Source organism: Balaenoptera ricei, chromosome 8 (genome assembly GCF_028023285.1).
Source record: "Balaenoptera ricei isolate mBalRic1 chromosome 8, mBalRic1.hap2, whole genome shotgun sequence".
Classification (NCBI taxonomy): Eukaryota; Metazoa; Chordata; class Mammalia; order Artiodactyla; family Balaenopteridae; genus Balaenoptera; species Balaenoptera ricei.
Window position 1 is genome coordinate 25,265,364 of NC_082646.1, and position 23,105 is coordinate 25,288,468.

The following is a 23,105-nucleotide window of genomic DNA, read 5'->3' on the forward strand; positions in this document are numbered from 1 at the left end:
CTACAGAAATTAAGAGCTCTCCACAGAAATTCACACACCCGTGCACCAGGTAACGGACCACAGGCAGACGTTCACTCAGCCTTTCATGGGTCCCTCACGGAGTGCACGCTCTCTCCTGGGCGGGGCGAGCACAGACACTTATCGGGAGTTTTACTACTTTTAAAATGCGTTGATACAACCATGTCTCACTTTTGTTTGGATCAGTCAGCAAACGCTTTCTGGAAACCCCAAATTCTCCACACCTCCTACCTTACGCGCCGCCCTGGTCTCGAAGCTCTCGCCCCTGCTCCTCAGGCCGGGTCCCCATGGGAGGCGGGGTTTCGTGCGGACGCACGGCGAGCGGGCTAACGTCTTCGAGCCCTGGCCCCACGGGGCCGCACGCAGGCTTAAACCGCAGCCCCGCGGCGCGGAGGCCGTTGAGGCCGGCGCCAACAGCCGGCGATGTGGGGGCACGGAGCGCAGCATGGAAGGGCCTGCCTAACTGGGGCCCGTGGCCCTGCGTCTTCTGCCTGCGACGCGGGTCCTGCGCATGCTTTGGGGCCGCAGCCGCCAGGCGGTGGGCGCCCTAGGGGCTGGGAGGCGAGCCGGGGCCCCCAGGCGGGTGTGGGCATCGTGTCCGCAGCCAGCGTCCCCAAGGCCACGCTCTGGCCATGACCACTTGGTGAAGCTGCGCTGCGACAGCGCGGCCGACTTCTTACCGCGCTGTGAGGACCTGTGTGCGCTGCAAGACTCGGTGCCTCTGCCCGCCGTGCGCGCTTCCCTGCGGGACGGCCTGCTGGACTTCAACGCCGACCGCCTCCGCGGGGTGGAATGGGCGCCGCTCCTGAGCACCCTCTGCCCCTGATCTGTATCCAGAGTTTCTTCCAGCCACGGCTTGGCGAGACAGGTTTGTACTTCCCGCTTCCAGGGGCCCTCGTGTGGGCGCTGAGAAGCGGGGTTTTAGATGGTGCAAGGTGGAGGGTGGGCACTAGAACCGGTGCCCAGTGTCCAGGTGTGCGTGCACTAGACGGTGCATGCGGCTTAGGACCCCTGCCAGCTCGGTGACCCCGGCCGAGTGCTTTAAGGTCTCAGTGTTCTCATCTGGAGCATGGGCTTAACAGGAGCCACTCTCTGTGGAGGTTACAAGGTCTCACTCTGTTAATGCTTGTAGATGCTACAGTGTAGAACACTTAGCACAGTTTGGAGCATCGTTAATTGTTGCACAGATGTTACCTGGTCTGTTGAATGACTTTGCCTGGTACAGACCAAAGCGATTAGGAAATTGATATATCCCAGCTTCATTTCCTTTCCATTAAAACAGGGGTCAGGACAAAAAATCTTTTTTTCAATAGTCGTATCATGTAGTGGAAAGAGCACCGGTGTGAAGGCAGCTTAGGGTTTGAATTCCAGGGCTTATGCTCTCTGTGGCCTGCGCAGGTTACTTTTGAACTGCAATCCCCACACTTGTAAAATGACATTAAAAACAACTCTTTCTGTGGGTTCTTACAATTAATTAAGCACGTTATGTATGTAAAGTATCCTGGCACTTGAATGAGTTGTCAGAACCAAGCGCTGCGGGAGATGTTGCTTCTGCTCTAGGTAAGCTCCCCTTCTACTGGGTGGCAAGTAAACACAAGCACAGTAGTCAGTGCTCTGGAAGAAGTGAGTTCTGATGCTGCAGAGCACAGAATCTCTCTTTTCTTTAATTTAATTTTTATTTTATATTGGAGTATACTTGATTTACAATATTGTGTTAGTTTCAGGTGTACAGCAAAGTGATTCAGTTATACATATATCCATTCCTTTTCAGATTCTTTTCCCGTACAGTTTGTTACAGGATATGGAGTAGAGTTCCCTGTGCTATGCAGTAGGTCCTTGTTGATTATCTATTTTATATACAGTCATGTGTACATGTTAATCCCAAACTCCTAATTTATCCCTCCCCCCCACCTTTCCCCTTTGCAGAGCACAGAATCTTGGAAGGGAAAGTTCAGGGTAGGCTTCTTGGAGGAGGTGCCATCCTTTCTAAGGATATGTAGAAGCTCCTCGGGTGGCAGAAGGGAGCAGTGTGTGTTAAAGTTTGAGAAATATAAGAAAATATGGCAAAACTAATGTACAGGACTGGACCTCAGGGTTTGGGAAAGAAATGAGAGTTGATACTGGAAACCTAGTGGGGCCCAACAGACAGGGGCCTTGTTTGTCCTGTCAGAAGTTTGGATCTTTATCCTGAAGGCTGTGGGAAACACCAAAGAGCAATGAAATGGACTTCTGGTTTAGAAGCTCACTCAGACCTCCATGTGGAAGGCAGTTGATTGGGTGCAGGGTGAATTGTAATCTAAGGGTCCCACTTAAGTTATGAAAGGTGGGACTGGATTTTGGAGATCTGAGAGAGAATGGGTGAGGCCTGGTGACCAGTTAGAAAAGGGAGGGCAGCAAGCGTGGGTGACAGTTTACAGCTGCATCTTTTTGGGAGATACAGAGCACAGTAGGAAGGGCTTGGGGGTGGCGAGAGGATCTTACTTCATCTTCAGTGCTTCCGAGGGGCCTGGTAGACGGGTCTGGGCCCAAGGTTCAGATCTGGGCTTTTTGGGAGGACAGGTGTTTGAAGGCATGGGAGAGACTTAGGTTATCCACAAGAAGTTCCAAAGAATCATAGGTCTGAGAGTATTTTAAGTGGGTATATTTGAGGATGTTTATAAGCTGAGAGAAAGTAGCCAGCAGAGGAAGGGTGTGAAGATTTAGGAGAGGAAATGATTGTTCATTTGTTTTCAAAAAGCTGAATACTTTTTTTTCACACACACACACTGTATTTTATTTTTACAAGAGATAAATAGACTGACACCAAGCATTGTACATGGATGACCACAACAAAAGCAACAATGATTGCAATTACCAAACATGAAACACACTCATACTATGTCATAATATTGACATTCAGTCCAGTAATCCTTCACTGTAACAGCTCCTTTACTTTGCAGTGAAAATTGATTTGTATATTCTTTGCCTCTGAGTCCTTGTGGGATTTTTTTTTTTTTTTTTTTAAATTCAGACAGAAAGTCACACAAATTATACTCATCCTCATCAGTTCACTCAGTCCCATGTAATTAATTTTTTTTTTTCATCTTGATCTTTTGTTAGCACTTTTATGAGTTCATCAGTTTTTCATTAGAGTTCTGAAAATGCTTATTCATTCAGTTCAGCAGTACAGACAGTTACCAGAAACCTGTACTTGTCAGAGTCTTTTCCATGAATTTCTTGAAGATGAAACCCTTTTATAGGAACATATTTGCAAAATCATCAGAGTACACCCAGAACTGTCTGTAAATGACAAAAGACTTAAAAATGACCACGGTTAAAGATTTGATGAAAGTTCATAATAATGCAGTTGACAAGAAAATTAGTTATTTCTGAGATATACATTTTAAAGTAATAACTAGGATTATTACTTATAACATTATACCAGAACATATAAGATTTTTAGAAATTTCATGCAATGTCTGAAACATTTATATTAACATATTTCCATACATATTTCCATACAAATACAAATATAAGATTTTTAGAAATTTCATGTAATGTCTGAAAAAAAAAAAAAAAAAAAAGAAAAGGCCACTAGGTAAGAATGCGTAAAGAATAGAAATTGCTATGAATTTTGAGATCATACTAGTTTATCCTGAACCTAATGAATTCTATTAAAATCGGAAATAAAAAAAAAAAAAAAAAAAAAAAAGCTGAATACTTATCGTGTGCCTGGCCCTTTTCTGGGGATCTGGGGTTCACACCATCTGTTATCTCTCCTGCAAGGACAGTTCAACTCATCCCCTGGTGAAGAGAACTCAGATTATTCTTTGCATCCCATTCAGGTGTAAGAACTGTTCTGTACCTCTGAAGGGACTTTACTTAACCAGAGTAATAAGTTAGAAATCAAAAGAAATTAGAGCTGGAAGGAACCTGAAAAGCCACTGTACTTAATTTTGCCTAATATTTTGCATTGAATGTAAGAAAAATTTATTGTAGAGCCCATTCTCTTCAGAGTTCCTTCACTGAACTTTCTTAATGTCTTGCATCCAGTGGGTCTAGCTTGTAAATTTTGGCCTCTTCTTAAATTTGCTTCTTCATCCATATTACATTTTGCCCGGACTATGGCAGAAACTCCTGGGTGGTTTCGCGGCCCCTGGGCTCAGTTCCTCTAAGTTCATCTGCCTACTCGGGTTAAGTGATCTTCTAACATAAAAAGATATGCTTAAAATAATGCTGCTAATGGCTTGCCCACACAGAGTTAGTGCATACTAGCCGCCCAGCGTGTGCCCTGCCCAGAGGCGTGTAGTCTGAACTGTGCTCGGCCAAGCCTCGTGGGGCTCTTTGGCCCTGAGGAAGGGGAGCTTTTTGTGATCACTCCCTTTATCTAATTGGTCCTTCAGCAGCGGGGCGCCTTTTTCTAATCAGCGGAGGCACCCTTACTCAGCCAGTGGTAGTCCCAGGCCTCATCACCTGTGGGATACAAGCCATGCTCTCTCCCAGGCTTGCTTCGGCCAGCATCTCTATTTTCCTTTCTGTCTCTTCTCACACTTGGACCCTGGGCCTTTAGTCATCCCCACCTGCAGTATTTATAGTGCCTAGCAGGAATCAGGCTTGAGTGTCTTTTCACGGATATTCCCTCTGCAGTTAATGCACCTCCTACTCCAACTCTGCATAGCCTCATCTTTCTAGATTCTACTTCAGGGTTATCATGAAGCCGTCACTTAGATATAACTTTTTGCCTCCATAGGAACCTCTGTGCATAAAGGTTATGTTTATTTATCTCATGTGATTGAAATTTTGAGTTTATACATCTTCCTCCTTAATGAAGGTTTTAAGGGCAGGAGTCGTTTCTAATCCTTAGCACAGAGCAGATGCTTTTTTTTTTTTTATTTAGATGATTTTAATGATGATAAAATGTATGGTTTAAATCACTCATTTTACAATAATTTTGGTTTAGATTGTGACAGAAATAAAGTTTACAGAAGTCATGTTCCTGCGATAAGAAATAAAGATGTGACCTTCCAGTTGTGTAAAGCTCATGAATGCTGTGTAAGTGCGTCGGGTGCGCTAAGGAACCTGGAGCTAAATGGGCTAATTCTGTGAGAGAGAGACTTAACTATGTTAACAAAGGTAAGCCTTCATTGTGTCCTGCCAACATCTGATAGTTGCTTTTGGGGCAAACTAAACCAATAAAATTTTAAACTGTTCCTCCCCATTAAAGGGATTGAATAATTGGCTTCTTTGGTGCACCTGTGTCTTGCGAATTGTCCAGTTGGAGATGGAGGTTTAGCAAGTGAATTTCAGTCTTGTTTAAGTCTCTTCCCATCAGACTGGTCTCTTGATTTCCTACATACCATGTGTGTCTACCTTTTCCTGTCTACCTTTTCTTGGTGTTTTTCATGCCTGGATTGTCTCCTGTACCTGCTCAAACCTTGGTCCATTCTCATTTGTACCATGGAAGTTTGTCATGCTGCATACTGTCAGAATTAATCTCATTTAAGTTTGTGTTAAGCCACAAACCACACATTTTGTATATTTTCTGTTTTTTGTGTTTCTTTATATTTTTATGGTTTCTCTTCAAGAAATATTATGGGAAGGGAAATAGCAAGACGTAAAGAGCAAAAAAGTCATCATTCTCTTTAAATTGTTAGAACATGTATCTGCAATCATAATTATAATGCACTGTGGTATGTTTTAAAATACGAAATATATGTAACGTCCCGTAGGAGCAGCAAATTCAGTTGTGTTGGTGAGGGTGTGTCATGGAAGTAATCACAAAGCAGGTGACTCTTCATTGGGGTCCTGAAACATTAGTGTGCGTTCCCTATGTCCAGTAGTGGTCTGGAGGGGTAAGGAAGCCTGCCTTTCAATTTGAGGGAACAGAGGGTTTGAGGTCCTCTCTCTTCTATTGCTCTAATATACTGCATAGCAGCTAATAAAATACTGGGTTTATAGTTGACATTTAAATCGCTGATTGATCATCAAGATTGGGAAGTATCATTGGAAATGAAGATAGGAAGAGTCTTATGCTTTTTAGGTTTTTCTTTTTTTTCCTTTGTCTCAAAAGTATGTAGTACTTTACTGAGTGGTTGGGAATAAAGTTTGCAGTATTCAGTGCATTCAGCTTTAGTACCTAAATAGAATTAAACTGTTGCTGTAAACTGAAATAACACTTTGTTACTGACAAGTTTTCGAATGCATCAGTTCATCAATTACCTGTTTGGGAAGATTGTAGTTAATGATTTTAAGAATGTGGCTATAAACCTCCAATTGACTCAAGAAAATCAAATAAGTCAAGATTGACAAATGAATAGGCTCTTCATCTTATGGTGTGTGTGGTTTTTTTTTTTTTCCTTTTAGTTATTTGTCAAGGTATAAAGAACTCTACCACTCTTAAGACAGTAAACTTCACGGGGTGTAATCTGACATGGCAGGGAGCAGATCACATGGCCAAGGTTTTAAAGGTGATTTTATGTTTAAACTTTCATGAAAACATATGTGATTGAAGCACATTAATACATTGACACAGATGGCCATTAATTTTTGTCTTTTGATACCTGTGAGTGCACCTTTCGTTTTGTTGAAAGAATATGACCAGTTTTCAGTTTGGGATTCTACCATTTAGTAAAGATAGTCCACTTAATTTTAGAAATAAGAGATTTAATATATAATACATAATAATACTTTTATGTACTTTTAGTTACTGAAAACATTTATTGTGATGCTGTGAAGAAACTATGCCATTATAATCTTCAAGATTTAAATGAATTAAGTGTCTATTAGCTGCTGTAGTTTATAAACTAATAAAAATGACTACATCAGCAACTTGTAAATACAGTCTTTAAACTAATGCCTTAACAACTTTACAGTGGTTATAATTACTGTATTTAGGCCTAAAGTTATTTAATAATTTGACATGAAGCCTTTTGAATAGTTTGATGGTGCAGATCAGGGATAGGTAAATTATGGCTGGTCGGCCAGATCCAGCCCGCCGCCTGATTTTGTAAAGAAAGTTTTTTTGGAACATAGTCGCACCCATTGTTTACATGATAGCTATGGCTACTTTCAACCTACACCAGTGGGGTTGAGTAGTTGCAACAGAAACTGTATAGCCCACAAAGCTGGAAATGTTTAAATTTAGATATTAAAAATTGAAGAATTCTTTAAGCCTATACAGGGCAAGTCCATTGACCCCTAGGGGAGAAAACAGTCAAGAACTTAGGTGCCGAAGCCAAATGGCCTAGGTTCAAATTCCCTTTCTCCCTTTTCATAACATTTGACCATGGGCAAATCACTTAACATCTATGCCTCATTATGAGGTTTAAATGAACTCATTTGTATAAATAGTGCCTGGCGCATACTAAGCACTGTGTAAGTGATTGCTGTTATTTCTGCTTGGAGCTTTTATAAGCAATTGTTAATAGAAAAATGACACTAATGATTTTCCTTTTAGAGTGTCAAAGGCGCTTTGAGTTTTTTATTTTTTCAAGAATGTAACAAGACTTTTTTTCATTTAAAGTCAGTGTTCCCTGTTACCAGAATTTATTTTATGAATATCAAGAATTGAATGTCTTTTAGACAAGACTTGTGGTTAAATGTCAAACCATTATTTTCCCAAGGCACATCCAACTGGCTGTGCATAGTCCAGGCCTCTAAAGTTTGTGTGCATACCCTAGGTAGCCTGTGAGATCCATTTTGTAAATATAGTTTTTAAAATAATGCCTTGTACTTCCCTGGCAGTCCAGCAGTTAACACTCTGAGCTCCCAATGCAGGGGGCCCGGGTTCGATCCCTGCTCAAGGAACTAGATCCCACATGCAATAAGTAAAAGATCCGGCAGGCCGCAGCTAAAGACCCGGCACAGCCAAACAAACAAACAAACAAATTTTTTTTTAAATAAATAAAATAAAATAATGCCTTAGGAGTTAGGAAAAGAAAATATTAGAACCTATTTAGCTTTGTATCATTTAAAAAATATCTGTGTAGTTTATAATGTACATACATTATATGTATAGAATTTCGTGTATACAATTTGTTAAAAAATAAGATGCATATTAAAAAGTTTTCTTATGGGTTGCCCAGTCAGGTGTTTGGAGACCACTGGAGGACAGAATGATGACATTTAGAGCCTCAGCATTGATAGAATTTAGAACCAATTCTCTGACTTAGAAGATAAGGAAAATAATTCTTAGACTGTAATTGAGTGTCCAACTTTACTTAACTGTTCAAAAACAGGTCATCCAGTGGCTGGAATCTAATCACTGACCAACTAGAATCTGGGTCACTGGACTCGTAAAGCAGAATTGACTGTTTAATTTCTCAGGTTGATTCTCCTGGCATATATGCTTGATATGTGTGTGTGTAAATCTCTGACATAATAAGCCATACTCAGTAGGCACACCCTGTTTCCTTATTCAAGCATCTTAATTTCATCCCATTAAATCTTTGAAGTATCAGACTACCAGAAGGCATGAAGAAATCTGGGCTGAGAGTCTTCGTTCCAGGAGACCTGATCTTGACTGTATGCCTGGTTTGAGGCGCATCACTCTGAACTGCAACAAGCTCATTGGTGACCTGGGTGCTGGTGATTTTGCAGACTCTCTTAGCGAGGATTTATGGCTTGGAGGTAAATTCTAAAATTGAAAATATTGAATTTTTAATATAATATATGCTTAGCTTTTGGCATGATACTGTTGTGATAGGATTTTTTTTAAAGCCTTATTTTGCTGATAGCTTTTATGTTGCTTTTAAACTTTCTCTAAGAGTTGCATATATTCTTTACAGAAAATACAGAGTAACAAGAGAGTAATTACCTATAAACTTAATACCCAGACATAATCACTGTTCATTTTGGTGTATATATTTTCAGTCTTTTTTTTTTTCTATAAATATATTTGTATACTTAGGGATTACTAAAATAGAATTGTAGTGTACTTGCTATTTCATATTCCTGCTTTTTTCACTTAATGATATATCATGTAGTATTCCATCGTATTGATGTCCCATAGTTTAATCAATTCTTTGCAATTACCTTTAGACAGTTTGCTTTTCCCTGTCACAAACAATGTGAATATGTTGTATATACATCTCTGTGTCCATCGGGATTACTTCTGTAGAATAAGGTCCTAGAAGTGGAATGACTAAGTGTGACATATTTTTAAGACTTTTGATACACATTGCCAAATTACCACCCAGAAAGGATATGCCAATCTGTAGTCCACCCTAACAGTGGATGTGAAGCCTGCCTCTCACAAACATTGGCTGGTAGCACTTTAAAAAAACTGTAAGACTACAAAAATGAGTACCTCTCCCTTTTTTATGCAAGTGGGATTACTCCAAATTTTATAACTTTTTTTGGTTAATTTAGTATGACCATCTTAGCAAGTCAGTAATTTGCATCTACTGCATCATATTTTTGTGACTGTTCAGTGTTCCATTATATGAATATGCCACAGTGCGCATAGCTTATCCATTCTTGTATATAAGCTTTGTCCAGTTTTTCAGTTACAAATAGTACTCCGATATATATCCTTACCTATATCTCTGACTATTTCTTTTGGTTAAATTCTTTGAAAGAGAGTTGTTGGATCAAAAGGGTATAAACATTTTAAAGACTTTTCTTACAGAATCTTGGCTTAATCTGATAGGAGAATAACCACATTTTGTTTTATTTTGTATTCATTTGATTTACTGGTGGGTTTACTGGCTGTTTGTATTAATTTGGCTAGTTGGTTAATTATACCCTGGGTCCATTCTTCTGTAGTGAGAGTTTGTAAGGGTTGTACCATATCCTGTCAGATCCATATGTCTGACTTGCTATTTCTGTGTGTCATGGGGTGTTGAAAGACTCCAGTTATTTTAATGTGATGGTCCACACAACACTTAAAAAAAAGACTCATGATAGTTTCCTTTCATGTAATATTTTTTAATACCTGTGCTTTGGTGATGATCCCTTTGGTTTAAATGAGTAGGTTGTTCAGCCCCAGAACTCCTAGAATTCATGATCATTTGTTCTGGTTTTTGTCTGACCTTTTACTGTGAGAGTTCTTGACCATCATACTTTCATGATAGGTTTTTAGTATGTATTCTCTATTCACACATTGTTTGAATTTGTTATTATTTGTGTCCTAGAAAATGGTACTTTTCTAATGTTGTACGTCCCTTATGTTTTTAGAAGATAATTTACTAATTAAAGTGAGTTATACTTGTAAATTGTTCTTATCCCTACTCAGAATAGAGGTGAACCTAGATTCTAAGCCTGCTTCCACCAAGAGCGTTATTTCCTTCTTGTGCAACCTCTGAATTCTTGCAAGGAGTACTTTATTCATTTGTCAGTTTCACAAGTAATTTTTTTAATACCTACTGTGTGCCAGATACGGGTTTAGGCACTACTGATAAAGCACTGAACCAGACAGACAAAAGTCTTGTCCTCATGGAGCTTACATTCTAGTGAAGGAGTTCAGATAGAAATGAGTAAACAGATAAATAATATAATTTTAGATAGTAGGAAGTGCAGAAATATAGTAATGTAAGGAGAGTGAGCGGGGGCAGTTAGGACTCCATTGGATAGGTTTGTTAGGGGACAGCTTCACTGGAGAAGTGGCATTTGAACGGAGACCTGAATGAAGAGAGGAGCAAGCCATGGAAGATCTGGGGTAAACACACTCCAGGACAAGGAGGCAATGAGTATGCAGGCATGTAGGTGGGTGGAGTATTTAAGGGAATGCAAGGAGGCCAACATGACCAGAGTACTGAGTGAAGAAGAGTGTGGTATGACGTGAGGTCAAGGAGCTAGCCAGGGGTCTGATCTTGTAAAGTCTTGAAGGCCAGAGTAGAGATTTGGATGATTCTAAATGGGTAGAGGGTTTTGAACTGGAAAAAGGCATGATCCAAATAGTATCTGAATAAGGTGACCTGGTATGGAGAATAGACTTGGGGAGATAAAGAAGAGAAACAGGGAGACCAGTTAGGAGACTATCACAGTGGTCCAAATAAGAGATGTTTATGGCTTAGCTTAGGTTGGAAGTTTGGAGCAAGTGAAAAGTGGTTGAATTCAGGTTGTGTTTTGAGGGTGTAGCTAACAAGGCTTCCCGATAGATTAGATGTGGGGTATGAAAGAAATAGTAACAAGGAGACAAGTCGTTGAGGATTATGTGTGCAACTGGGTGGTATCACTTAGAAGAAGGGGGCTGATGGGAGGAGCAGGTTTTGAGGGAATATCAGGACTTTGGTTTGATATCTTAGATGCCCTTTAGGTATCTACGTGTCTGGATAGTGCTCAGACTGTACTTTCTATCCAAAGGTATCCAAAGTCACTTTAGATGCAAAATGTTTAAAGTTGACCTTTGCTGCTGCCAAAATAGTAGCCACTGGGGGCAGTCTGCCAGATGGCATCTTAGGTTTCTGAGGAAGAAATTAGAATACACAAAGGGGGAAATAAGTGTACAATTACATAATGTAGATTTCATATTTAATTTTATGGGAAAAGCAATATTAGTTGGCTTTTGGTTTTAAATGGAAATAGCCACTCATTGGGAAATAATTACTCTAATTTCAATTTATTTTACTTTAAATCATTCTGTGATGAAAGCAGTTATCAAGAAAGGTCTCCAGAATGGAAGGAGAGCCAAGTCAGAGGTATACAACGTGTTTTAATTCTCTCTGAAGAATTTCTCTTTAATGGCTTGTTTTTCTTTCCTTCTTAAAAGAAAATTATCAAGGTACTTTCTGCCATCTTAAAACTAAGCTTTTAGTCAAATGAAACAGCTTTTCTGTTTTTGAAAATGTTGTGTAATGCTTTAATTTAGCTTCCCAGAAATGCAGATTGAAGACTTTTATTAACTTAAAATATCTTAATTTCCAATGAAGATCAAACCCTCCTAAATTACCTGTAACTTAAATGGCATATTTATCATTTCTCAGTACCAGTGGATAACTTCTCCATCGGTGAAGGAACCAGCCAAAGCTGCTAGACAGAAAAAGAGAACTATAAATTTGGGAAGTGGTCAAAAAGGAAAAGCTACTATTAGAATTGGTAACTCTTTCTTTTTTTTAATGCTACTAGAACTTTTACCCCTTATATTTTCCGGTGTGCTAAAATTAAAACAGCCTTAATGGTTATTCCTTAACGGTTAGCTGTCAATATTATTTGTGGTTCTTATGGAACGCGCCTAGGATGTACCTGACACATAGTGTTTAATATGTATTAGATATTAATTTTAATATGATAAAGCTCTTGAAGTGACAAAATCCATATCCAGATACGAGGTCACCTTTTCTCCCTTTCATGTGGGGTCCAGGCCTTAGGAAAGAGAGGGAAGCATGTGATGTGTTTAGTGACAACCCCAAAATAAAATAAAGTAGGCAGAGCCCTTGGCGCTTTACAGATATTAATACATTTTATTGTCATCACAACCCTGTGAACAGACAGTGCTTTAGAGCAGCGCAGACAGGTTAGGGTCAGGTGCAGCGGGGAAGTGGGATCAAGCAGGATAAGAACATGGGGAGAGTTGGGGCGGCTGGTTCCAGAGCCTTTACTAAGGAAACAACAAAAATCACAGATGAAAATGACTGTTTTTTCAAAACAGGAATCAGTGGAAAAACTAGAAATGATCATGTTCAGAATTGTGATCAGTTGTGTCTAAATATGTAAAAGTAAGTTACTTTCCCATAAGCCAGAAATAACAATAAAAAACAAGGAAAGATCCCATTCGCAATAGTCACAAAAATTAGTAAATATCTAGAAGTCAATTCAGTGTTCACCTGAAGAAGCTAGTGCAAAAGGATAGATGAAACATTTTAAACATATATGTTAACATTAATAAAATGTAATGTTAACATATGATCTATTAACATATAAAGCCACTGGCAGAGGGAAAGACAGATCAGTGGAAAAGTCCAGAAACTGGTCCCTTTTACTTGAGAATTGTATTTTAACTTAGACAATTTTAAAGTCTAACTTGACTTTTTGTCTAATTGACTGATTGAAGCATTGATAATTCATTTAAACAGAAATTCGATATTTGCCTCACAGCATACACAAATTCTAGTCAGTTGAAAAGATGCAAATGCAACTAAATGCAAGAAGCAAATATAAAATACAGGAGAGAATTTCTGTGTAAGTGTAGGGAGTACAGAAGCCTTCCTAAGTAAGCCATAAAACTCAGAAGCCATAAAGTAAAAGATATTTAATTACATGAAAATTTAAAACTTTTCTACAGTTCAAGACATAAACAAAACAAAATGACAGGCACCAAAGTTTGGTAGTGTATTAACATAGAAAGGTTACTGTTGATATAGAGAAGAACCCACAAATTAATGAAAAAGGATAATCAGATTTTAAAAAGGCAGGGGGTGGTTTCTAACTGTATGAGCAAACAACTCAGAAGAAACACAGCTGGCTAACAGACAAGTGAAGAGGGGCCAACTTCTTTAGGAAATGCAGATTAAAACCATGGGATTTTCTTCCCCTCTGATGGGCAGAAATTCTAAAGACTGTTAACATCTGGTGTAGACAAGGGAACAAACACACTTTGCATATGTTAAGTATAATAAATGTGTTCCATTTTGGAGCGAGGTTTGCAGCATCCATGAAAGTTCAAAACTCTCTTGCTCTTTGACGAAAGACTTTTACTTCTAGGCACCTGCCCTCTGCCAGTACTCTGTCTTGCACAGAAGTGTGCATAAAATCAGGCCCCCACAAGTCCAATGAGGGATACTTACATAATGGGGAAAATCTAGAGACAACCGGATGTCCTTCAGTAGGGGTCTGATGAAGGAAATTAGGATCCCTCCGTGATATGGAGTAACGTGTGTGTGGAGAACGGGGAAGGTCTGTGAGCAAACTGGGAAGATGACCTGATACATCATCAGGTTAAAAGGAAAAAGAGCAGGTGTAGAAAAGGACATGTCTATTATTCCACTTAGAAACCCACAATGTTTGTATTTGTAAATACTATATATGTATATATGTACATATGGAAACATGCATATATACACGTATACACATTTGTGTATCTGATCCTGAAAATGCACAAAAGACTGTTAATGGCAACCACCTCTATGGAAGGGAATAGATCTTTATATGTTTACTCTAGTTTTCCTAATCGTGTGCAAATTTAGAGTTAATTTTTTATTTACAAGTTAGGCAGTCAGGAGAGGCCTAGTGACTATTTTGTGGGCTTCTCTCACCTCAGAATGCACTCTTCACGCCCTTCTTGTTTCTGGTTTGTCTTTTGGAGCAGACACCACTGAAACGAGTGTCTTGTCATCGCTTGCTAACTGCCTGTGGTTTTCTTGGCGCCCTCCTAACCCTCACCACCTTTGTGAGATGCTGTTTTGCGCTGAGGTGGTGCCTTTCCCCTCACACATACCCCTCTGGTACCTTGGGAAGTCCCGGGGTTTCTCAGTGGGCATTCTAGAATACTCATCCCAGAGATGCAGTGGGTTTTTCAGCCACATGCATTTGGGGAAAACTGTGTTCCTATATGAATTATCCTCTTGGGAGTTCACGATTCACCGGAGCTCTTGAGACGCTCTAGGAAGTTGAGTCAAGAAACCCTTGTAACCCTGTTAATTCAGGATTTCCTAAATGTCTATGACTGACTGTGGCACCGCTTTTCCAGTCACAACCATCCTTATCAGCTTCCGTCATAGACTCCCTGGGGAGCGCTGCTCAGACTCTGTCCTGGAAGCTTTGTAGTCCCAGGATTACCCGCTGCTTCCACTCCCACCCGGCCCCATGGAGCGCTCTGTCAGCGTGGCACATTCTCCCTGCCCCCCAACTCATCCAGGCCACAGTCCCTGCCCCCGCTCTGGGATTTAGTGATAACGCCTGGGAGCGGTGGTCCAGCACAGCCCACGGCAGTGCTCGGTGTGGCTCACAGGGTTTAAAACACACAATTTGAGCCCTTATTGGAACATGGGAAGATGACTTAAATCCAGATGTCTCATTTCATAATCCCCGTGTCTCTGAAAGTGGGAGAAACAGACTGGGAGGGCCGTATGTTTCAAGCAAAAGGGAGACTCTGTTTCTCTGTGGGAGTAAAGAACGGGCCCTCACAGTTAACAGGTAACGTAGGGAGTTTGCTGAGTCTGTCATGTTGGGCCTGTTATACTCATTTATATGACCGTTGGGTCCCTGTTGGCATTTGCATTTACTGCCCATGCTTGAAACTCCCCAGTGTCCCTGTCTTGGTCACGAGCCCAAATTCTGTTGACCTAGAAAGTTCTTTGTGGGAGCTTTCTAGCAGGCCTCTCCACCAGTGTCCCCACCCTCCAGCCCCTATGTCGTAGTGCTTTTTCTAAAACGCAGAACTCCTTGTTGTGCAGACCTGATTGCTCCTCGTTGCTCCAGGATCCGATCGATCCAGTTCCCAGGAGAGCGTGTCTGCTGGGCCTTCTGCGGTCTGCAGTCCTGCCCCGAGCCAGGCACCCAGCACCCCAGGTGCTGCAGAGAACTTGCTGGTATCCCCCGTGCCTTGGCAGACACAGCTCTCTGCCAGATGCCCTTCCTTCGTCTCCCCCGTCCTGACCCCTCCCACTTCCCCTCCTCTGAAACCTTCAACCTTCTCTCGGGCAGAGTTACTTGCTCAGCTCTGTGCTTCCACAGCGCTTGTCCTGTGGAATTTGAATTCCCTCCACAGCCATCTTGCTAGGTTGGGAGCAGCTAATTCCGCTTCATCTTTTTCTTCCTTCCCTCAGCCCCACGCCAGGGACACTCTCGGGCACCGTGCAAATTTAATCTTCAGTTTCTAGTTATGACATTGTTGCTGTCATGATACCACCTATGTTCACAGTAGGATGGGTAAATGTGTGGGGGACGACTGTCAATACAGATTCTTTGTAAATCCAGGTTCTTAATTCTTCCCCCTTTTAATATTTTTTCCCCTGAAAGCATGTGTCCTTTTTGCTGCTCCAGCTCTATAATTGGACTGTCACCTGGGGAGCCTGAGGCAGCAGAATATCAAAGAGAGTAGACACTAAATTTTTAATGTAAGTGTCAACCAGGATACCTACTACCTGTGCAAAGGGGGGCCCAGAATTCAGGCTCAAAGCCTATTACCAGATACTTGGTTTCCCTGCTTGCGTCTCTTCTGTCCGTCGATGTGCACTTGACTCCTATTAACTTTAACAGGAATTGTGTGTGTGCCCTGAGGGGCGAGCATAGCTTTTAATGGGGGCTTCCTCACACTGCTTTTCTTTGTTGCTTACTTTTAATGAATTCCACCCACCCTGTAGAAGTGGAAGAATAAGACAGGATGTGTTTGAGAAAATAGAGAGAGTTATTACATATTTTCCTTGTAATCCAGAATAGCATGTCAGCTCTTCTGTTTGTCTCCTTTGGTTGTCAGTGGAAGATAATTTTGGCTTGCTTACTTTCCAAATGAGAAACTGAAGTCAAATACTAATATATCCTAGATGAAACTTGACCCATTCATTTTTGAGAGTCTGTATGAGCCCTGTGCAAGGTGCTGAGAATAAAAAGACAGATTTATTGTCTTCAATAGATATTTACATAGTATTGAATGTGTTCCAGACACTGTTCTAAATTCTATCAGTTATCTACTTTTGCATCATAGAATACTTCAAGACAGTGACTTAAAACCACAGCCATTTCTTTTGCTCAGGATTCTTTTCAGTCAGCAAGTGGGGCTGGGCTCAGTGGGGTGGTTTCTTCTGCTGGTCTCATCTGAGATCACTTATTCAACCAAAGTCATCTGGTGATTCACCTAGAGTCTCAATGGCTCCCCTCATCTGTCTGGCAGCTGGTGCTGGCTGTTGGCTGGGCCTGTTATTTCCAGCAGGCTAGCTCGGGCTTGCTTACATGGCAGTGATGTTTTAAGAGGGCAGGTATAGAAGCTGCATGCCCCTTGAGGCCTCAGCTTGGAAGTTGCACAGCATCACTCCTGTTGCAGTCTCTTGGTCAAAGCAAGTCCACAAGGCCAGCCCAGATTCAAAAGGTGTGGAGCACTAGACCCCACCTCTTGCTGGGAGGGCTGCAGAGAATTTGTGGCCATTTTGTCCTCACATCAGAGAGGCACAACAGAGAGATTTAGTAACTTGTTCAAGGTCACACAGCTTAGGACAATACAGTGTTTTAAGTGCTTTGAAAGCTGCTGCTCATTATTTTTAAATCTTACAGCCACTATTTGGACCAACTTTTTTTTTTTTCTCTGCAGCCTTGTAGAGAAAGGGTCATCCACATTGCTGTGTGGCTGCCATGGGTTGGAAGCTTCATATATGTTGTACCACTGAACTGTCATAATTAGTATGAAATGGAGATATTATTATTATTCCTAATATTCAGATGAGGAAACTGAGGCTCTTGGAAATTAAGTATGAGTCGTATAAGAAAATGTTAGCTCACTGTTCCATATGCAAGAGTGGTCTCCCTAAGTAAATTATAAATGTCCTGGCACAGATCTTTTTTTTTAATCTCTTGTTTGCATCTGGAAAATGGTTTTTAAAACCTTTCTGTTGCTTTGTTAATGGCAATTGCACATTGCAGAAAAATAGCTGGAACAAAAAACATGTTTTTCAGATGTCCAGTGGAGTCCCAGAATAGAAGCAAGATGAATATTCCATTCCACGTTGGCAACACCAAAGGAGATGATGCTTTAGAAAAAAGATTTCTCGACAAAGCTCTTGAACTCAATATGATCTCGCTGAAAGGGCCTAGGTGGTGAGTACATGTCCCATCCAGAAGCTTGTCAGAGAATTGGTTTAGTTTTCAGACGCTGAATGAAACACATCTAGGAGCCTGCCCAACCTGGAGTAGCAGTTATTGTAACTAGTTGGGAAAGACCATTTGTTACGGGGGTTCTCCTGCTGCTGCTTACAGACCCCTTAGCACGATTCCACGGCCGAGAGCATGGGGGGGGCCACACCTTCTAGGAGCTTTGGTCAAAATTACCTTTGAAAATCTCTGCTCTGACAGCACAAAGGTGCCATCCCATCTCTGGTGCTGCTGGCACAAGCCTGTTCAGTGTAAGAACAGATCACTGTCGCTCCCCTGAACATCAGAGAGAGTAGTTAATTCTGTAAGCTCCATGAAAAATTCTCACGCATGAGAATAGCTGCCCGCTCCCTGCCCCCTGTACGGCAGGCTCATCGAAGAGTTGAGCTAACCTAGGTTCCATGTGAGCGTGACGGTCCTTCACTGCGTTGGAAAGGAATTTTCTAATGACTGAGATGTGTGAAGCTCCTAGCCACCTGCGGGGGCTTTCAGGTGGCAGGTTGGACACGATGGTCTCAGGTGCTGTGACTCTCGCAGGAGCTGGTGATGGGAAGGAGGGTCGTCTTGATGCTAAGCCAGATGCTCCTGTTCTTAACGGCTGCAACGGTGGTTCTTCTGGGTCCGTGGGAGGCATTCGGGCCTCTCTGCATAATGCTGTCACCATCGAAGATGTCCAGAAGCTGGCAGCCTTCATGAAGCATTTTTTGGAGATGCACCAGCTATAAGCACATCCTAACCAATATACACTCTGCCCTTGAACAGTGTACAAAATTGAAAGTCACTTGGGCATGGCTAAAAAAACTAAACAAACTCAGTATTTTTCTCGAATGAACATGCTTATGATAGTTTTTCTTCTTTTTTCAAAGAACAGCAAAACATCCACAGCTATCCCAAGCTGTTGAAACTTAACCTTAATTCTGACTTGAACTGGAAGCTTTTAAAAAATCTTCTCTTGCTTTTCTACCAAATTCTAGCTACTGTTGTCTTTGCTGCTACTTTTTCTGCCTAGATCTCACATTCAAAGCTGCCTATGGGTTTAATTATATGCAAATTGCAGGTTATTATTTTTAGAGACACACAGACACACAGCATGGAGGGTGGGTGGGGTCCTCTAGGTGCTGAATTTTGATCCTTTGCAAGATGACAGCAGTGGGGTCTTCTGGATTCTTTCTTTATACAGTTATTCTCATAAAGCAATAAGAGTGACATCCTATATGTTTATCTAGCAAGGTCTGTTCTTAATACCAAATAGTTTATATCTCTATGCATTTATATCTCTGTGCCTTTATATTTCTAAGAATATGGTTCTTGTTGGTATATGTTGAGACTTTGAGAATGTTAGGATCCTTGACCTTGTGCATTAGAGTGTTACGTTCTCAACAGTTGTGTACCTTCCCTTCCCCCTCCCCTCTCCCTTTTTAAGCTGCTTCACAAGATTTGGAAGCTCCCTGATTCATCTTTACTTTCCTTTCAGTGGGTAGAAGAACGGTTGGTTGGTTGGTTGGTTCTTCGTTTTTCAGTTATGTTGTTAAGCTAAAAATCTCTGTTAAACTCCCTTACTGGTTGTTCATGTGACTGTTCTCTTTATGGTGTTTGACCAGTGATGCCGTGAGTTCAGGAAGATCTGTGCTGAAGAGTCTTTTCCCCTATTGTTCATCCATTGTCAGTGTTTTATGTTGACCGTATGAAGGACATTAAAGTCTAAAACATCAATGAATTTCTCTACATGCTTTTTAGACAGATTGTTCTTTTAAAAACTTTATGTTGGGAAAACTTGAGTCTAAACATAGCATCTGTGAAGAGTATTTTGTTCAAAAAGGTATAAGACTTGAGTCCTGTACATCCATGTTTTTAATGATTCAGCATACTGGTAGCTTTCCGTTGGCTTTTGGAATGGACATTACCAACAAACCACCTTACAACACAGCTGACGGTATAAAGTTCTATGAACTTTGTCCCACTTAGGCTGGAAACATGCCGCTAGGACAGTTTTGAGCTATCTTCATGTTTCGTTGGATTGTGTAATGAGGACTATACTGATATTTTGTCCCAGCTCTGCACCAATTAGTTGGGTTAGTTGGGTTTCCTGCTTAGGGCTAAGCCTTGCCAGTCTTGGTTCTCTCATCTGTAAAAAGGAGGATTGAAATAACTCCCCCACTTATCTCAGGGATATTTAAAGAGCTTAAAACGAGGGCTCCATGCAGGATGTGACTAATAACCACAGTAAATGTTTAAATAGCAAAAGCTAGCCAGTCCATGGACGCCATCCAAGTGTTCACATATAATAGTGTTCAGAGTCTATTTTGCCTCCTTCCTCATCCATTCATATGATGGTTACAAGTCCCTGTGGTTTGTACCGGCCCCAAATCTCTTGAATCTCCAGTTATTTCCAGTCCCATTGCCACAGGCAGCTCTGTCAGCCTTCAGCGGATCATTTCAGCAGCCTCATCTGCCCCCATCTGCCCCTACCAGCACAGCCAGTTGGACCATCACTTCCCCTTCATGCTCCTCCTTGGTTCATAAAAAAAAGCCCAGACTTCTGAGCCCAACGGTCACAGCTTTGTGGTGTCTGGTCTGGCTTCTTCTTTCTTGTGTTTCTGGTTCTTGGAATGTGGCGTGCATATATGCCCATGCTACGTCGGGTAAGCCTGGAGTTCCTGCCCCCGCTCAGCAAGACTGATATTCCTTCAAGACACTTGCCAACCTCCTGACCTTGTTTGTGTCTCCTGCATTGGAAGGATGCGCTTTTCCTTTGTTCTTGTAAGCGTGACCCTTTTATCGCATCACAGCACCTCCATTCTGTGTTTTCCTGTGCCGAGGATGTCTGCTTACGTGCCTTCCCCATCAGAGCAAGGAACAAGCCCTTTTTCTCCACCTGCATCACCTGGCATCCTGCCTTGCCCTTAGGAGGTGCTCAGTGACTGTCTGTTTAATGAATGGAAAGGCAGGGCTTCCTGAATTTCACAAACAGCCTGCAGTAAAGGCAGAGGTACAATCTCACATACGTGGATGTTTTAATTTTTCAAAAGCTTACTATGTAATTTCATTTTTTACTAAAATTTAAAATCTTGGAGGGCTCCTAGATTCTTCTTTACAGATGTGTGAAAGTGTTTGGAAAACGTTCAGCAACTGCATTCATACCAGGACAAAGGGTAGTCACTGTTGTCTGGAGCACAGATCGCTGGAAGATACTCATTGAGCGAAAACCTTGACCTTTGTATGTCTCAAGTGAGTGAACGGATGCCAGTCTGCTGACCACGTGGAGAGAGGGGAAGGGGAAATAAGGATGCAGGCCCCGGGTCAACAGGCTGCGGGAGGCACAACTGGCCAGTCCTTAAAATTAAAAGCAAAGTGGACAGACAGGTGTCTTTCAGGCCTTGGGAAATCTGTGTAAGCCTTGGCGGCCTCATGTCCCTTTATATCCTCTGGAGTGTCCTCCTTCTTCTCCCAAACTGTTTTTGTCTATTTTTCTCTTTCAAAATTTGACAACATCTAATCATGTTAATACCACCTACGTGAGAAAAAACAGATTTGTTCCCACGTTGCTTATGTTTACCTCCACACACTGCTTCATCCCCAGCACTGCGGCTCTGTTCTTTGCCTGCACAAGAAACAAAATTGTTCTGTTCCGCGCTAGTCTGTGTTTATCTAAATATCTAATGCTGTCTCATCACAACTTAGCAGATGCTGGAAGGTTTGGCAAGCCCTTAGGTGAACTATGTGATGTAAACAAATAATTAGTCCCTTTTTTCCCCTATAGAGCTTCAGGAGCCAGTAAAACCCTGTAAAATGGACAAGACCCATTGATAGATGTCCAGCTCTGCCAAAGGCCCTTGCAGGTCTGGCCTTGTATCATTCTGGAATTAATGTTTGTTGTATCGTGTTCTTTGGAAGGAAAATAAAATGAGGAAGAATTTTCTCACATTTGATCAGACTGAACATAATTAAAAAGTGAAATGCTACTGCATCTGCAAAGAAATCAATCACTTTAATTGCAAAGAAGATTCCCCGCCTCGGTTAGTAATTGGGCTCTTGGTAATTTAGAATCATGATCCATGATAGTTTGTGATGAATTGGCTCCTTTTGGGCTAAAGAAGGTAAGAAGTTCTAATTACCCCTGGATTATTCCAGAGTGGGTGGAAAAGCTTGGTCAAAGAGATATTGGACGAGAGCTAGAAAAGCTATCAGTGAGCAATGATTTCTTGAATTTCTTTTTAAGAATGTAAAGAATAAAATAGTTCATTTGTTGTGACAAAAACCAGAGCCTGTGGTATTTGAAATCCCAGAGCAAATTGGATTTTCTAAGAAAATAGGGAACTGGGCATATTAGAAAAATTTATGTAGCCAGAAGTCCTATAGTTAGGTTATGGAAATTGGCCTTGCTTACTTGTTAGCACACGGGAATACTGACAGCCTTGGGCCTCACTTGGGGAAAACTATGGAATTCATACTTTGAGTGTTTAAATGTATAAGTAATTGGCACTAAGTTTAAGGAAGTCCAAAATGTTTTATTCAAATGAAAGCATAATTTAAGTTAGTAGAAATGTACTCAGGGCCCTAATGAATGAATCTACTAACCCAATCCCTGTTGGTATCCTAGCCTTTGTCTCTCTTCAGATTACCTAACAATACCTGAAGAATAGGCTGGATTTTAGGTTGATGCACTTATTTTGAATGGTGTGTGTTGATTTTATATATCTATATAGATGTAGATATATAGTTATAGATATAATTTCAAACTTAAAGAAAAGTTGCAAGATTAGTACAAAGAACTCTTGTATATGCTTTACCTAGATTCACCAATTGTTAATATTTAGCTTTATTTGCTTTGGCATTCACTGTCTCTCCATATATACATGGTTTTTTTCTCCTGAACCCCTTAAGGGTAAGGAGACATTGTGCCCTTTTCCCTGTAAATAGTGATTACTTCCTAAGTGAAACAACATTTTCTACCAAACCACAGCACAGTGGTCTAAGTCAGAAATTTAACATTGATACTGTTGACTGATCGACCATCCATATTCAAATTTTGCCACTTATTCCAGTAACATCCTTAATGGCTAATTTTTTCAGCCCAGGAACCAGTCTACAATCATGCGTTGCACTTAGTTCTCATGTCACTTTGGTCTAAGTATGAAATAATTCTTCAGCCTCTTTGTTCTTCATATTATTGAGAGTTTGTGACAAGTACAGGCTGGTTGTTGTGTAGAATGATCCTCGGTCTGGGTTTGTGCTCTGTTTCCTCATGGTTGTTTCATGTTATGTGCTTTGGATGGGAGTTCCACAGAGGTGACAGTGTGTCTCTCTGTGCATCCTTACAGGAGCCACCTGATGGTCATCTGTCTCATTAGCATCTTGGTTAAGGTGGT

The 23,105-nt window shown here is 41.1% G+C and overlaps 1 protein-coding gene across 1 annotated transcript in view; it reads left to right on the forward strand.

Annotated features, from left to right (window-relative positions):
* The first annotated feature begins 790 nt into the window (after positions 1-790).
* LOC132370451 (centrosomal protein of 78 kDa-like) overlaps positions 791-23,105 on the forward strand; it is a 97,385-nt gene continuing 75,070 nt past the window's right edge. The window contains 1 exon segment of the mRNA XM_059930479.1: positions 791-886. Coding sequence (XP_059786462.1) covers positions 811-886 — 76 coding nt within the window. The 5' untranslated portion in view covers positions 791-810.